Genomic DNA, 17,666 nt, shown 5'->3' with positions numbered 1-17,666 from the left:
AGAGACCAGGTGGCACACTAGAGACAAGGAAGACACACGCAGTCCTATAAAATGTTTGTTTTGGGAACTGGCCAAAATGGAAGATTGAGCATAAATTTATATAATGGAGAGTCTAAGAAAGGATTCTTAACATCTATCAAACTATCAATTATTCCCTTTCCAGGATTTTTTTTTTTTTTTTAAGTAGGCTCCACACCCAGAGTGATAGACCTAACATGTGGCTTGAACTCACGACCCTGAGGTCAAAAGTCGGACGCTTCACCGACTCTGCCACGCCGGTGCCCCCACTTTCCATTGTATTTAAACCCGAACAATATTCAAGTTTGTCCAGGAGCTTAGAAGGCAAATGACAAGAAAAACACAAGATTAATTATGGGGAAAGGACAGTCTTCAGCTGCTGGTTCACAAGCCATAACGATGTTGGAAACCCATGTAATCGTCAGGAAAAAGTAATGTCTCAAGGTTCCAGTTCTTTTAGGCTAAAAGGATAGCTAGTTTTACTGTCTTCTCTCAATTTCTTCAATCAGAAGGGTGATTTTCTTTTTTTAATACTAGATCATGAGATGAAAACATGCTAATTGCTTATTTACAAAAGGAAAATGAAAGCAGTGGGGTCTCACTCAGGAAACGTCACACGCAGATGGCTGTGAGACGAGGGGGCTGCGTCTGGGAACAAATGGATTCCTTTCCCGGGCGAGGAAGTAAACAGCCTCAAGGACAGAGCACCCATAACAAAACTCCCTAACGCATGGTAACGTAGCCAAGAAACCGCATCACTCAGGAAAAGGAAGGGTGGGTATCACTCTGAAGAAACAGGCCTCAGCACTGGGCAAAGACACTGCCACAGTGACTGGTTCCAAGCAGGACTGTGGGGCCGGGGCCTGGGCCTGGGAGCCGCACATGATTCTGACACCAACCTGCTTTCTCAGCTTCACTAAAGCTGTTTTCTAGAAATTTTAAGTAAGTTCATTTGCCTTTAGAATACAGTACTATCATGTCCCCAAATAAGTGAGTAAATAACTTCCTTTTATTGCATCAGGAAGCTCCGGGAGACACAAAGCCTCAGGGCTGATCTGGTCAAGACTTTCCTGCATGAGGCTTGTCCTGCCCAACCCCTGAGATAGCTGGCCTCCTGCCAGGACAGTGGACCCAGGAGGGTCCACTGAGTCTGCCCTGGTTCCTACAAGGACAACAACTTTCCTGTTGTTCCCATCTAAAAAGTACCTTGATGTGGGGACACCCGGCAGTTGGCTATGTGTCTGCCTCTGGCTCGGGTCACGGTCCTGGGGTCCTGCAATCGAGTCTGCATCGGGCTCCCTCCTCAGCAGGCAGTCTCATTCTTCATTCTCCCTCTGCCGGTACCTCTCCCCACCCCTTACTTATGCTCGCTCTCTCAAATAAATAAAATCTTACAGAAAAAAAAAATACCCTAACCAACTAAGATAACAAATATTTACTGGATGTTATACAGCAAGTATGGAAATAGGATCGCTTTCTCTTGTGTAAACTGCAGAACTGACTGAAATGAGTATTTTCTCGACTATTAAATGGTAATATTATCCGTCAACTGAGATGATGACACCCAAATACTTCTACGATACTATGCCTTTCCAGCTGATTCTAGAAATGGGCCATGATGCTGTCAGGACACTCTGCTGGGTTAAAGCCCCTTCACACAGAAGACAGGTGGTTGACGACATGGTGTGCAAGTTAAGACTGTAAAGACGATGTCAATAAAACAGAAACAGGCCCAAGTATGTGGTCGCCTCATGCACTTGCCTGTTGCTTTTTGAGCAGGATGTTGACGCTGGTAAGGTCTTTGCCATAGTCATCAGACTGAATCTGACTCTCCAGGCCGTGCAGCCATTTGTCCAGATCTGCACAGCTCTGGGTGAAAAGTTCAGCCTTGTTTGCATCAAAGAGCCTCTGGGCCTTGGTCTGGGTGGTGGATTCAAGGACTTCCCACATGTTATGTAAACCAGTGAGTTTCTCCTTCACCACAGCTTCCGTCTCGGGCTTTTCTGAAATGAGCTGCATTCCTTCCTGGAAAACATAAATAAATACAGTTTGCTAGAGAACAAAGGTCACTATGAAAAACCACCCTAAAAAAAAAAAAAAGGAAAAAGAAAAACCACCCTAAAATATTTAATCTGTGGTCTACCTATTCAATTCAACACACAGCCTTTCCATGTAAGGTTACTGCTTAATAAATGGACAAGGGCCTAGTCTATGGACACTACATGGCTCTCAGAGAGGACAGCAAGAAGTGACCACTGCATGATCAAACAGTTTCAACGGGGGCAGCAGGAAGTGCTAAAGACTTCGGATTTCCTCCCCTCCACTCGGCCCCCAAAGACCGTGACACGTTAATTTAACCATTAGAGTACGAAACAATGTAAAAAGCCTGAGGAAGAGAAGAGGGGGTGGGGAACTTCATTTTCACGTTCAGTATGCCGCACACAATCTCCCTGTGCCAAAATGATACATTTTAAGTTATGGTAGTGCCTGGTCACACTAGAAAAATGGGAAAATGTAAAATACATAGTATTTCTAAATTCTGCGCAAATCATCAGTCTCTCATAGACCAGGACACGTGATGAATCAAAATAGTAGGGACTCGGTCCAGGGGGCCCGCAGCCCATCATCTGCAGCAGGTGAGAAACAAAAGAAACCCAACAGCCAGTACCCACTAAAAAGCTAATCAAGCGTTTTGTTCCACACCTGGCTGGGTTTCTGCTTTTCTCCCTTCTAGTGGGTACAAGTCAGGAATTAGTAAGAGGGACTGCTCCTGGCTGTATTACTTCTGTATAGGATGCAAAAATGCAAGAGAATGTGCTAAAGAGAGGAGTTCACTTCCATGTTGTGGCCACACCAAAGAAACACGAGCCTCATCAAACATTTTAATTCACCTTCTCAATTTTGTCAAGCCATTCTTTGTTGGATGCAAGTTCTGCCATAAATGCTTGATGTTTTAACCATTTACTGTGTAGATTTCTGGCTTCATCATAAGACATGTCCTGGGCGGTAAGCATCTTTTCATTGATCCAGAGAGAGAGCTAGGAAAAACAAAAATCAGAAAGGTTTCAGAGATTGTGATCACAGACATCAGCCGTTTTTCTGCCTGGAAAGAGTTGTGTTATGTTGTACTATGCATACTGCACGTTTCCATGTCAACAGACAACCAAATATTTACTTTACGACTCTGACCTGTCATGACTGGTTAACTCCATTGTACGGGAGATGTACCTGAGCCTGGCTCCGAAGTATGTATCTAAAGTTAAATCCAGGAGTACAAAAGCTCTCTGAGCCAGCTTTCAAAGTGCTTGGCACGCGTAACCAGCCTTCCCCTCAAAGGCCTGTGTTTAAAATTCTGCCCTAACCAGTCCAAGTCACAATCTTCTTTCTCTTCCAAATACTTGTGCCAGCTATTCCATGTTAATCATGATTAACTGCCTTTTACTCTATTCGGTAATCTTTTTACTCTTTTTAGTTTTCTATTATATATGAAAAAGACCAAACACAGAACCCTCACTCTTTTATTCCTCCCTTTCCCTTCACAGTGTATCTATGGGAATGCCAAAAAGCATAAATAACTTGCTCACTGTAGGAGTAAGGCAACAATGATGCCCTCTTTAAAGTTTCCTTCAAAGTTTGAGTCACCTTCACCTCTTTTGCTATAGCCTCTATTTTTGTAAAGAGTCTTCCATTCAGGCCACGAACACTCCTCAGGACTTGATTTTGAGACCCAACATGTCTCTTTGGATCTAAATTCTGCAAAGACTCACAAAGCCTGCCAGCTGCTGACAGATCTGAGAAGGGAGTTCTCTCGTGAGGCCGAGGGTGGGAGTCAGCCCAGCCGCAGGCCCTGGACACACTTCCCTTGCTGGCTTTCATCCCAATTCGCTCGGCTCCTTACTGCCTATAGTTGGCTGTGCCAGGTTCTAATTCCTACCCCCATACACAGTGCTAACTAACCCAGGAAGAGCTTTTTGTTTGCCTTAAGAGAAAGATACACAAAGGAATGTAGACCAGCCCAGAACCAAAGGTCTTCAGAGACCATGTCCCTTCTGTGTGACCATAAGAAGCCCACATCTTATACAACAAATTTGCACCCTAAGCCCTTCATGGTCCACTCTGCAGTGTTGAGAAATGGCAAGAAAAATGAAAAGAACCCTCACAGGACCAACATTTCCAAGGCCACTCACTCACACTCAGGGCTGCTGCTGGGAAAGGCTTCCCCATAAATTTGTTTAAACAACAGAAAGTCTGTTCTTTGAAAAGGATGTCAAGGAGGGTAATGCCGGTCACGGGAGCAGCACTGGCTCTGAATGTGGGCAAATTTCCAGGCTTCCCGGGCACCATCTCTACCTTTCTCAGCATATGCATCCACCACACGGGGGGGGGGGGGGGGGGGTACAAAGCAAAAGGTGGGGAGATTTTTGTTGTCATTCTTTACTGAGGTGAAAAACCAATAAATCTCATACAGCCCTTTGTAAGCTAGGCCCATAGATTGGTTACACAATAGAGACACTAAATTTCCTACTTTAAAAGAATTACCTTTTTTCCCCAGTTATCTGGGTAGCTAAAATCTGAATTACTATGGCCATTCATTCAGTCCAAGGGGGAAAGAGGTTAAAAGGGAACCAAATGGTAAAACTTCCCGTCTTCCACATGCACACAGATTAAACACAATAGAAGGCATTTATCCAAAGTGCAAAGGACATTCACATATTTTTGCTATTCATAACCACCTACCCAGAGAGATTTAAAAAAAAAAAAAAAGAGCTACATAAAAATCAGAGGCTTATAAACAAATCTGCTCTTTGCTGAACACATCATCCTACAGATAAAGCATCACGCAATACAGCACAATGAAATGGATCTATGGAACTTGCTAGTTCATCAGCCCTTCATCAGCATTCTGCAATCAGAACTACCATTATTATTTGTGGGCATTTACAAAGGTCATTTAAGAATATACTCATTCTCTGCAAAAAAGAACACTGCGCAGATTGGAGAAGGATTGGAAAAATGCTTTGATCACTGAATCAAGCTCAAAGTAACAGAACTTGCTACCCCTTGTAACACAAGTCTAGTTATACTGCCTTCTCCACCCCCCGCAAAAAAACCCCACACAAACCACACCTTCAGTTTCTGAATACAGTTTCCCTATGATGTGAGGAAATAAAACAGAAAAGCAGTAACTCCTAAATCACTTTTCAGGAATTCACGTTGAAATAACCACTACAAAAACTGATGCGCTTTACGTCCCCACCCACAAGTGGGAATGGGGGGGGGGGGGGGCTGCAGTAAATTTCCCCATCCGGTGGTCTTTGGAGGTGGCAACAAAGGCAGATCTCACAACCTGTGCTTGCTCTGGCCAAGGCACTCACTGAGAAGGTTCCCTAGACTTTGGACAATACCTATAGTCAGCAATGGTAGTAAATCTGATCTCTGGGTACTGTGGAAGTTTCTAGCAACTTAAAAGGTAGATTTTTAAAATGCAAAGCTGTTTCATACAGACACTCTGTTCTCCAAGATCCTAGCTTAAAAGGTACTTTTTAATTTAATTTTTCAAAGAAAGAGTGTGAGGGCAGGGGCATAGGGCAACAGAGAGAGAATCTTAAGTAGGCACCATGCCCAGTGACCCTGAAATCATGACCTGACTGAAATTGAGAGCTGGACATTTAAACAAGGGTATGTATTTTAACAAGGCTGAATGATGCAGAGTTCACAGCCAAAGAATACTGGAACAACCTCTTTGCTTGCACTTCTATACCAAGGGATTTGGAGCCCTCAAACCTGATCTAAATTCCATCACTACATAGAGACCGTACATGCTCATGTGAGAGACAGCAACTCCAGCCGATCCTACAGTTGTACTAACTTTTAATGAAGCTTAAGGAGAAAAAGGCTAAACCAGGAAGATTTGGCAGAGCAGTCTCAAGGAGACCTGCATATCATTCCTGGGACGTAGCAGCCCAGCCAAAACATTTCTGCACACTGTAAGGGGCAATCATAGGATGGAGGCCTCCAGGCACACCCAACAGTCACTGGTGTATATCAAGGCGGGAACTCCATATAGCCAAGGGTGCTAATTTGGAACAAGTATTAACAAAGATCTAATGACCATTTCCTGTGATTCCACTGGGAAGGACGATCATTTTATCCACTTAGTTTCCCCAAACGTTTTTACTTATGAATCCACATATATGTAATGGCAAACAGAGGGAAACTTCAATGGGGTTTCTCTCAAGGGTTCTTCCTCTTATCTCATCTCCTGCTCATTTTCTGGCTTTTCCCCAAAAAGTCCAAGTTGAGGTCCATGAATTTCATCTCACTAAACTTGCCCTTTAAGCAAAAGCATGGAATTCTATTGACTCCCACCTCTCCCTCAGTATGGCCTGAAGTTATAATGAATCACCCATGGTACTACAAGGGAACTATCAAGGGGTAATACAGGGACCTGCAGTGTGTGGAAGGCAAAGCCCAGGCTGCAAACAGCTCCTCATCCTTCCAGGGCTGAAAAACCACTTGATATTCACTGTGGAACAACATGCAACCCTACCCAGCTAACTTCAGGTCCCATCGCTCTCCTCTATGTCCTGTCTGGGGGACACAAATACCTCTTTAAAATGAGCACCCTATCCAAAAGGCTTATTAATGCTTGAGCATCACTTGAAGAGACACTCCTGTCTTCAGCCTGTCTGGCTCCAGGCAATTACCTCACAGATCGAGATTCATCAGAGTGGCACAGAAAGCTGACAGACCCTAACCTACATAGTTCAGGGGCTTTCTTTCTGAAGGTTTAGCTGCTGAAGCATATTACAAGAATCACAGTAAGATAGCAGTTAAATGGACATGAAGGATCACTTGTCACGATCTAACATGACTGCTATTGGGGCTGTATTTCTTTTTAACACACAGCCATATGCTTGCCTGCAAGGTGTTGTGATATCGCAGTCATGTTCTTCGCACACAAGCTGATTCTGTCCCCACGCCCAATAATACCCCTCCTCCAAGGTCCCTACAGCTTCACTGGGATGAACTTCATCCCATTTCTGCCTCCAGAACTGGGATTTCACCCAATAAACCAGATAAAACGGAGTCTCACTGTTATTCTCTGGCAGATAGAAGAATGCCATGTACTCATGAACATGTGGAAGTAGCCAGAGGCTTTTCTCTAACTGGCTTGCAGAGACTGCATTTTTCTGGCTAACTTTAGTTTTCCAAGTTTGTTTATGCATGTATCAGGGGAGCATGAAATAGTAAGAGAATCATCAGATTAATACCACATGGTAAAACTTAGGAGTCTAAAATCAGGATCGCTGCTTTTGCCACGTTAGACACGTATCCAGGGAATCTGAAAGGTAGGTGTTTGAAGGTCCTTGGTGAGTAAGAAACTCAGGCCTAATTTTTTTATATCTTTGCTTCTTACCTGGGTAGCGAGTTCCAGTTCCCCTTAGCTCTCTCCTTCCATAACACTAAATGTGTATTCTTTTAAATAAATACTTAAAACATAGTTTAAAATTACACACTATTCTAGGATATCACATGGATCTAGAAATGTTCTAGATCTGCATTGTCCCATGTGGCAACTGTTAATCACAGTTGGCTACTGAGCACTTAAAATACACCTAGAATGATGGAAGAATTACATTCTGGATTTTATGTAAGTTTAATTAAATTAAAACAAAAAAGCAACGATTGGCTATGGTCCACTGTAATAGCAGAATTCTCAACTATTCTAGATTAGAAAGACTCTAGTTATTCTAAGTGGTAGCTTGTAGGCTGGAGAAATGATGAGGTGCCACACTACCCCAGCTGGAAATGAATTTCTGGGTCTCAATTAATTTTATAATCCCAAGGGCTCTTCTTCCAAGTGTTCTCGCTCTCCTTGGAAGGAAAGAAGGGAGGGGTTGAAGGGAGACATACCTCCTGACAATCTTGCAGGAATTTCTGAAGATCCCTGTTGTCTTTCAATCTCATCAGAAGCTCACTGGCGGCCTCACGATTCTTTCTATGTCTGTTATAATAATAATAAAAATAATTTTTAGAAGAGGAAATACAGCATGTTGAAATACTGAATTTACAACTCAATGTCTTCCCTGGGTTTCTACATATGATAAAAGCAGTTGGCTTGTACAGCTCTCATTATGTCAAAAAGGCAAAATAAAGAAGAGAATTTAGCATCCTCCAAATGAGTGAGCCACAGTATAAAAGAGATCAAAACAGCTGTCCAAGCCAGGACAGGTGGAAAGAGGAAGAAATGTCTAAGAAAAGTTTAACTTTCTTTTTTCCGAGGCAGCGGATGTCCTCAAATGAACCGTGCAAATACAGTGCTTCCTAATCTGGTGCTAGGGGATAAAATCTGAGCATGCACTCGGTACAAGTCCCCATCTGAGGCATTGTGGGAGAATTTGAGACTCATCTTCAAGAAACTGAGTGACAATTCATGGCTAAAAAACCATAGATAACAATACAAAGGGCTTTAAATTTATGTCTCCTAGATAAATATTTGCCCATCCTGAGAACCCTCCCTGCCCTCCCAACAATGAACCAGGAATGAAAATGTTGAGACCTGTGAGATTATCTACTTACTAGATCCCACTCTTTATTAACAGGTAAGGGTAATCAAGGCTTAATGAAGCTGAAGCACAAAATCGTAAGCAAAAATTCCTAAGAACTGGGAGGAGCTGAACTTGGGGAATGACAAGGCAAATGGGGGTGCTGGCTGCCCAGCCTGAATGCTGTCCACAGGGCTTCTTCACACACGCCGTTGTGGTGCCAGAACCGCTCAGCAAGCCTCCCTCACCTCCCTCCTGAGGTGGCTCAGGTTCTCCACCCGAGACTGTGAACACCAGTTATGTGGATGCCGGGAGAGCTGGGAGCGCCGTGAGGAGGATGGCCTTGATGCAGCTCTGTGGCTACAGGGAGGAGCTACTGCACAGACAACCAAGCACCCATGCCCTGAATACAGCTTCCCCAATATTCCCAAGAAACCTAAGCCAGCCAGCCAGCCAGCCAGACTTAGTGAAGGGTATTAACTGGGGTAGATAAGGACATTGGGTTTTCATTCTGAGCCTCAAAGCAATTTCTTGCTATGTGTGCTTGCGCAGAGTCTCTCTTGTTCGGCTCCCACAGAGGGATGAGGAGAACATAATCTGTGATTCTCTAGGATGCCACGAGCAGCCCAGGGAGCACCAGCTGCTGAGTGACCCATGAGAACCTTCCGAGGGAGCAAGAAAGAGCTTACAGTGATGCCATGGGCGACACGGACCTTCAGTGAATGCTGGCAAACAACTGACTGTGGTGGCAGGGCCGGTATTCATCTGCCTGGGGAACCAAAGGGAAATGCTCTCTGCTCGAGAAGGTGCCAGTGACTACAGAACAACTGGAAGAACATGAGTGGAAATAATACTACCAAAATGCAAAAATAGAAAAATATTTCTTAAGTAATGCTAAATGGAAAGAGTGTATGCATGTCTAATGGTGGTGCACAGGTCAGAAAGCAGCAACTAAACTGACAAGCGCCATGGATGAGACGAAAGGTTGTGGCTTCTCCTCCCACACCTTCAGCATTCTACTGCTTTCAGAACAACAAAAAACAAAGGCCAAAGCCTCCTTACTGCATTGATATCCTTTCTCAGATACCAAAAAATTTATTTTTTTTAATTTTTTTTAAAATTTATTTAATTATTTTTAATTTTTATTTATTTATGATAGTCACAGAGAGAGAGAGAAGCAGAGACACAGGCAGAGGGAGAAGCAGGCTCCATGCACCGGGAGCCCGACGTGGGATTCGATCCTGGGTCTCCAGGATCGTGCCCTGGGCCAAAGGCAGGTGCCAAACCTCTGCGCCACCCAGGGATCCCCCAAAAAATTTTTTAAAAATTATTTAAAGACTGTTAGTGAATTTGGGCTAAAGGAATTAGGTGTCTAAAAATGTGGATGACGAAGGAATGTCTAAGAAAAGTTTAACTTTCTTTTTTCCGAACCTCAAATTCCAGTCACTCTTGGTAGGGGGTTTTAAGAAGCTAAAGCCAATCTTCAGGAGGAAGGTTATTTGGAGTCAGGCACAAAGCCTGGAATGAAAGACCCCAGTCCCTTCCACAGAGCCACATGCAAGTGCTCAGAAGGCGAGGAGGGACTAGAAACTGGCAGCTACAACAGGACACACCCCCTTGAAGCTCATGGCAATGATGGAAAAAAAAATAATTCTCAAATAATTGAGAAGTCTCACGAAGACAGAAGCACAACCAGACAGAAGTCTGACTGGAGCTTACATACTCAAGTCTCACAGACACCCGACAGATTCTGGCCAGGCAGTCTCTCTCTTCTATGGGGACCAGGGAGAAGGGAAAGGCGGAAGGGTGACTTAGGGCCCCATGTCCCAATGACAGATCTCCGAGAGGACACAATGATGGTGTCTGAGGGATTAAGCTCTGCAGAGTGGGCAACAGCCACATGGGCAGCATGACACTTGTTGCAGACTCAGAAAACCCTCAAGAGAACTGAGAGTTGGCAACCAATGGCATTCAAGGAAAGCCTTTCAAGGCTGGGTCATGGATTTAATTATAGGGAAGGACCTTCTGAAACTTGACCGCAGTTTTTTACAGTCCTAAAGGTGCTCTTTGTTTGGGGCGAGGTTAAACTTGTTGCTTTATTTCCATTTCTCACTTTCTACCCCTCTAGTAAGAGTCAGAAGCTCCTTCATCTTCTGAGGCAGATGCTAAGTCTAACTGTGGTTCTTGTAAAAAACTAAAGAACCACAGGTGCCTGAATAAAACAGATGGGTAATACGAAAGCTTTTCCCCGCAGTGAGACAGGGTCTGGCTTTATGAAGCTGGATCCTGTTTCCTTGTTCTCTCAGGACTGCACCATGGCTGGAACTTCTCTCGAGCCAGGAAGCTCACCCATTTGCACCCTCAGGGCAAGCCTGGACAGCAGGCTCCCCTCCACCCAGGCATGAGCACGTTAAAGGTCACTCGCACCCCACCCACATCTGTTAAGAGCCAGTGTCTTTGTTCTAGTACTTTTTCATTTCAACAAGCTCCACGGAAATCGGCAAGATTTCCGGAACGTAAGCACATTATAATGATTTTGCATTTTATGAAAATAGCTTCACAAGAGCATCAGAATGTTTCTGGACAAGAGATTAGATCTGAAGGTCCAGGTATTTACTTAGCTTGTGCCCCCATAGCACCTGGAACTCACGTATTTGTGTATTTTTTAACAGGCAAGTATCCTCTGGGGTCAGTTTCTGATCCTGAGGCCTCTGGGGATACACAAGTGAAACCAGAATGCAGTTAACACCAGCTGAGGAAGACGTAGTTGTCCTGAGGGCAGATCAATGGAAAGCCCCGCCCCCCCTTCCAACTATAGATAGTATTTTCCATTTCTTTTTTAAGACAGAAATCTGAAGAAGTCTTTGGGACCCCAGGAGCCCAGGCTCCGAGTCAAGGGCAAAAGGAAGGCTAAACCACATTTGAGGGCTGCTGAAATGTTCTCTCATATCCAGGAGTCTCCAGCCTTGACAGTATCACCTGCTTCCAAAAACCCCTCACAGCTGCAGCATCAGGGGACGTGTAAACACACGCAGGAAACTGCAAGGCAGCTGCACGCCTGCCTGGAAGCACGTGTCCCTAACCGCCAAGTCTGCCCTCAGGAAACCAGCTGTATGCATCGAACACAGACACGCATGACGTATTAGACTTACAAAATAACTCGAGGTTTAACATTAGGAAAAAAGGAAATTCTTTTTCTCTAAGTTAGGAAAACCTTGCCTAGTCTTTGCTTTTCACAATCAAGGGTTTGGTGAGGAATTTTTTTTTTTTTTTTTTTTTTTTAGCTGTTTGAGGAGCAACAGATACAAAATGATAACGTATGTCATATCCTATTCCATAACAGCACCCTTCAAATGCGTGGTTGAGGCTATGAATCAGTGAAAAGGACAGACTTGGAAATGTTAAAGCCAAAAGCTCAGTCTTCTTGAGAAGAGAGTCACTGCCCCTTTCACCGCATATCACAGGAAGTTCATATGGCCCAGGATCCCAGGAGACCCTTCTTGGAGAAGCTAAGCAAGGAAAACGCTCTCAGCAAAAAGTTCTTCTTTTTCATTGCGCTTGAGAGCCAGAAAAGAAGTTTCTTGAGGACATCAGTTTCACAATGAGCCCTTAAATCCAGCCCAAACTGGGACCACAGAAGATCAGTTGGAACAGAAACTAGAGACTGACCCAGATAGGCTAAACCAGGATGCAACTGGCCAGGCCAGAACCAGCCTGTGCTGGTGCAGCCAAACCCTGATCTGCACTGATATCCCACCTTAATAACAGCCTAAGGCAGGGTGAGAATTAAGGTACACACAGAGTACGCTGGCCTTCAGTCAGGGAGAAAAGTCTTAACTGTGAATAAATGAGTAAATAAATAAAAATAAGAGCATCAAATCTTAGAGATGCCTTGGCAGAAGACGAAAGGGACTTTTCTCTCATCATGAAAAAATCCTGTTACGGCATTATCCAAGCCAATTTTCTGAGAGGGCCCTGATAATGTGGCTCTGCCAGGTACTCAGGACAAGTAAACCTCGCCGCCCCTCCCTAGTTGCTCCTGGAAGGCTTCAGAGGATCCTTGCATGGATGAAGGTGAACATGGGCTTAGCTGGGGAAGTGTGGCTCTCAGGGTCCCATCATGCGACAGGCTCCACATATCAACTCCGGAAGGGCATAGCTTATATCGGATTGCTAACTGGCATCACAGCTCTCATAAATATTTGATTAAATATTAGTTTGGCTCCTCAGAGTTTTCTTTTGTGGACACCTGTACATGCCTGACCATGAGAACCACGTATCTAGGTACCGATGTACTGCTTACTAGTTTTCTGGGGTGGGTAGATTAAATTTTACCAGCTGTCCATACCCCACCCAGTGGAAGATTGATACTCACACTCCCAAGGACTTTCGGCTAACGATTTAGAGGACTGGGACTCCCTCAGGAGCTTTGGAGTGCCGTACCTGTCATCAATGGAGTCCACCTTCTCCTGGATGCGATCTGAGTTGATGTTTCCATCGCTCACCAGCCTCCGGCCCGTCTCCACAACAGCATTAATCTTCTCCTCGTTGGCGTCCATGGTGGTCATGAAGTCCTCTTGTTTTTTAATAGCTGCTTCAGCTCCTTCCAAGGTGGTGGGCATTTCAGTATGGGCCAACACATACTCCTTTTGCAAAGAGAGAAAACCAAAATCAGAGCAGGATGAAACATCGAGATACACAACTCGTTTCCAGAATAATGAAAGCACCTTTTCCTAGGTCCTTGGTTTCCATACAACACACTTCGTAACGCATGCTCCGCTGTACTTAAATAATCTGATCAGAGAAAACAAAAGGTTGGGAGGGGAAAAACCTAGTGGGGCACCATAAGGAATTTAATTTCCTTAAGTGGTTCAATTCGCTACATTTTTTTCCCAAAGTAAGTGAAGAAACTAAGCAACGCTTTATGCATCAGCCACCAGGGTCCTCTCATGTGTCATGAAGGCAGTGGCGACAAACTGTTCAAACTCTCTCCTGAAAAGACAGATTAACAACCCTGATATTGGCTACTATCTTTAGCTGTTTCCTTTCTCTGGTTCCTACCTTGTTGTGTCACTGGGTGAAGCCCCTGACTCTTCCTAGAGCAAGGAAGACAGAACCACTTAGTCCCGCACCAAAAAACAAAACAAAAAACCCCAAGCAGATAAAAAAAAAATTTTTTTTCAAACAAGAAAACCCCCTCACTGTACCTTTCAAATTGTCAAACTGGATCACTGTCTTACAGAATATTGCCAACTTAATGCGATACTATGAGCACATACTTAGAACCTAAGGGATTCTTGAAAGCCGCTGAAACAGAACGGGACTCTGCAGGAACCTTCAGCTCCCATACCCCACAGTGTGAGGGGTCTCAATGCCTTGGAAGCTGGGGGGAGCCTCTCCATTAACCTTCTGTTTCCACAAAGGGGTGCTCTGAAGTGGCAGCCTGGCTAGAAAGCTTCAAAGGGCAAACAGGGGCTGCTCTGCCAGGAAGGAAGCAAAGGCGGGGGAGCAGTACCTGGTTGTTAAGGAAGGCCTCGGCCTGCTTGGTGTCCCTAAGAAACTGCTGGTAGGCGTGGGACTGGGAGAGGAGACTCTGCCGATTCTCCCACATTTTGTGGAGCTCATTCCACCCAGTGTCCAGGGCCTGCAGCCGCTGCCGCAGAAACATGTACTGGGCGTCGGTCTGTCCCTGGGTGACCATCTCGCCCATGTCCCTCATCTTCTGGTAGTCCTCCTCGTAGTTGTCGATCTCGTTTTTGATGTTCTCATGCTGCGTGAGGAGCTTCTCAGCTTCAGTGAGGGTGTTGGGCATGTCCTCAGAGGCGATGGCCGTCTGGGTCCGGGAGAGCCAGGACTGGAAGTCGTCCAGGTCCCGCAGGAACTGCTGCAGCTTGCTGGCCTCTCCCAGGGAGGCCTCGCGGTTTTTCAGGGTGGTCTTCATCTCCTCCCACACGTCGCTGATCTCGGCCAGCCGAGACAGGATGGCCTGAGCCTGGTCAGGGTGCTCAGACTCGAGCTTCTCGGCCTCTTTCTGCAGGTCGCTGAGCTTCGCCTCAATGGCCACCAGGTCCCGCTCCATGCCGGTCAGCTTGCGCTGCAGGGCCATGACGCCAGCCAGGTCATTGCCCAGGTCCTGGGTGGACTCGATGACCTTGGTCTTCTCTCGAATCCAGGATTTGGTTTCGTTGCACTCAAGGTGGTAGTTCTGTATGCTCAGGGCAGAGAGAAGAGCGTCCTTCTTCCTGTCAACCAGCTCTCGGAACTGACTCCACCTGTGAGCACAAGGACATGGACAGAGCCGTGTCAGAGACAGGCTGACAGCTCACGGCTGTGCAGACATTAACAGTGATGGTCAAAGCTGTCTTTTTTTTTTTTTTTTTTCACTCCGTCTCTGCTATGAATAAATGCTTTTGGGAATATCATCTCAGTCTATGGACACCAAATACCATCAAACAGCTTAAAGGACACCATATGATCTGGAAAAAGCCTGACATGAACAGGTACTTGTTTCAAAGAGCTCCAATGTGGGCAGTAATAACACACCTGTCCCCCAAAGAGTCAGTGACTTTTCTGAAATTGCATTTCTGCCATGTGAGTTTTACTTATCTCTGAACTATACCTAATGAATATTTTCCAAATTCAAAATACCTGACAGTAACCTTCAGAACTGAGGCTACCACAACCTATTCAAGTGTGTTTATTCAACAGACAGATAACATGAGGACAAAGGTCTAAGTTGGTAATCAGGACTTCCACTCGCCAATTATGTCTAAAAACATGCTAGAATTCTGTTCCAGAATCACCTCAAAAGGCACAGTAGAGGTACCACCTGGATGTCACGGTCCTCCACACTGGGCACAGGTCTCACAGTAGTAATACCCTACTTCCTATATGGGGCCAGGCAGGTGCCAGGCTGCCTTGAATGGCATCACCCCAAAAGACATTTCTTGCAAAACTCAGGTATGTCGAAAGGCAGATGCCAATGCTGTGACATCAGTGCCACGTTATCAGTGACCCTGTGTGGGAAATTCCTGACAGCAAGGCTCAGAAGTGACCTCGCCCTCCCTGGTCTGGCGTCTGGTACACAGGGAGCAGCACACTGCTGGCTGCACACCCACCTCGTGTTGAGTTTGTCCTGCTGGGCTTTGATTTCCTTCTCACTTGGGTGGCCACTGTGCATGAGCTGCCGTGCAATCTGGTTCACCACGGCGACCCGGGAAGCCTGGTTATTCATTTCCGGTTCAAGGCTCTCAAACCTGGAAAGGCAATTCAACAGGGTACTCACCTCCCTGGTCACAGGTGGTAACGAGGGGCGGCTGGTAGCCCCCACACCACAAGCAGCGCCCCACTCACCTGTGCTGGATGACTTCCAGGTCCTCCAGCTTTTCTGGGATCTGCATGTTGTTGAGCCACTGCTCCTTCTCGTCGATCCAGAGCTCACAGGCATCAGCCTCACTGAACATCTTGTACAAGGCGAGCGTGTCCTGCAGCGCCTGCTTCCTCAGCCGCGTCAGCTCTGCTACCTCCTTGTACCGTTCCTCGATGCCCGACAGCCTGCCCCTCACATCCTGAGACTCGGCATGCTCCTGGGGGAGGGCGCTGGCCTGCTCGTGCAGCGTGTCAATGGTGGGCCTGTAGTTGGCAATCTCCTCTGCCACATCCTTGTGTTTCTTGACCAGAGACTGTGTGGAGTACTCGTCGTGGCCCACATCATTGCTGGAGACGATCTTGAGGATGTCCAGCATCCAAGCATCGATGTCGTCGGCATCCGCCTGGAACTGGTGCAGCAGCGAGGCCTCCTCCAGGCGCTTCTTCCGAATGGCCGAGAGCTGCTCCAGGTTGGCCCACTGCTCCCGGATGTAAAGGATCCTCTCTCGGATCTTCTCTGACCCAAAGTGCTCCTCTGCGATCATGTCTTCACCTTCTTTGATGGCCTGCTCGAAGTGGCCGCTGCGGCCGCTCATCTCATCCTCGAATGCCCGGTGCTTGCTGAGCAGACGCATGACGCTGGTCAGGTCCTTCCCGTAGTCGTCAGAGGACAGGATCTTCTCCTTCTCCCGTATCCAGCCCTCCTCTTCTGCCATTTCCCAGAAGAACTTCCAGAGGCGACGGGACTCTTCCAGACGAGCCCGGCGTTCAGCCGCCAACTGGCAGAGTTCTTGATAACAGAACTCCATGTGGGCCACGCGGTCTCGGATCACCTGAGGGTCGCAGGGCTTGTAACCTGTTTAAGGCCGAGGAAGGAACATGAGAGCACAACAGTTTAAGCACAGGTCCCTGCTCGTTTGCAAGTAGTGAGTTACACCCATTTTCTCACCACCAAATGATCAGTTTCATTCTCAGTGCAGGGCCACGTTTTAAGGCAATGGAGAAGCTTTTAGGGCCTTGACTGGAGGTGGGTGGGTGATGAGGGTGGCAATGGTAAGTGTTATTTTTTTTTGCCCCAAATGCAAAGTGATCATTTATGAACCAAAAAAGCACATAAATCATAAGAAAAGGGTCAGCAGCATTTGTTTCTCATATAAGGAACACAACCAAATCCTTTCAGACACCCTTTAACAAAGGATACGTACAACTAGATGTGAAAGCCATGAGACGCTTGAGCGGCCACACCAGGGTGTTGCTATTTATCAAGGGTGGTCTAGGCAAAGTCTGATTGTCAACCAAGCAGTACTTGGGTATTTAACGGAAACACAGGTCCATTTCAGAAAAGCCTGACAGAGTTAAAAGTATCCAGAATGCCACCCTACTGCACCTCGTGTACCCATGACATAGAAGCAGACCAAGCTACTGGGAAACTGCAACAGCACAGTAACTTCAAACACCCCACTGGCACACACAGCTCATCTACTTCTATCAGGATGGGTCTCTCTCTGGTGGCGAGGAAGCAATGGCTGCAACAATCTACCCCCTTACCTTCCCCATCTGTTGCAAACTTCTGGGCAGAAGCATTGACACCTCTCACCCGCTCTGCCTGGATGCCAATGTCGGCTTCAACCAGGGCGTGCTTCTGTAACAGGTCTTCCACGCCAAGCAAGTGTTTGCCATAGTCTTGAGATAGTAATAGCACCTGTGCACAGAGAAAACAGAGGGCACATC

At 46.1% G+C, this 17,666-nt stretch overlaps 1 protein-coding gene across 10 annotated transcripts in view; it reads right to left on the bottom strand.

Annotated features, from left to right (window-relative positions):
- SPTBN1 (spectrin beta, non-erythrocytic 1) overlaps positions 1-17,666 on the bottom strand; it is a 197,522-nt gene that overhangs the window by 28,391 nt on the left and 151,465 nt on the right. For all 10 annotated transcript variants that reach the window (XM_025467186.3, XM_049115520.1, XM_025467192.3 and 7 more), the window contains 8 exons: positions 17,484-17,637; positions 15,921-16,791; positions 15,686-15,823; positions 14,083-14,839; positions 13,011-13,213; positions 7,936-8,026; positions 2,910-3,056; positions 1,780-2,043 (listed from right to left, as the gene is read on the bottom strand). In XM_025467186.3, the coding sequence (XP_025322971.1) occupies positions 1,780-2,043; positions 2,910-3,056; positions 7,936-8,026; positions 13,011-13,213; positions 14,083-14,839; positions 15,686-15,823; positions 15,921-16,791; positions 17,484-17,637 (2,625 nt within the window). The remainder of the gene's footprint in view (positions 1-1,779; positions 2,044-2,909; positions 3,057-7,935; positions 8,027-13,010; positions 13,214-14,082; positions 14,840-15,685; positions 15,824-15,920; positions 16,792-17,483; positions 17,638-17,666) is intronic.

The sequence above is a fragment of the Canis lupus genome, chromosome 10 (assembly GCF_003254725.2).
Source record: "Canis lupus dingo isolate Sandy chromosome 10, ASM325472v2, whole genome shotgun sequence".
In the NCBI taxonomy this organism is placed as follows: Eukaryota; Metazoa; Chordata; class Mammalia; order Carnivora; family Canidae; genus Canis; species Canis lupus.
Note: the sequence above shows the minus strand (reverse complement) of the source record. Positions and strands in the feature narration are given on the sequence as shown.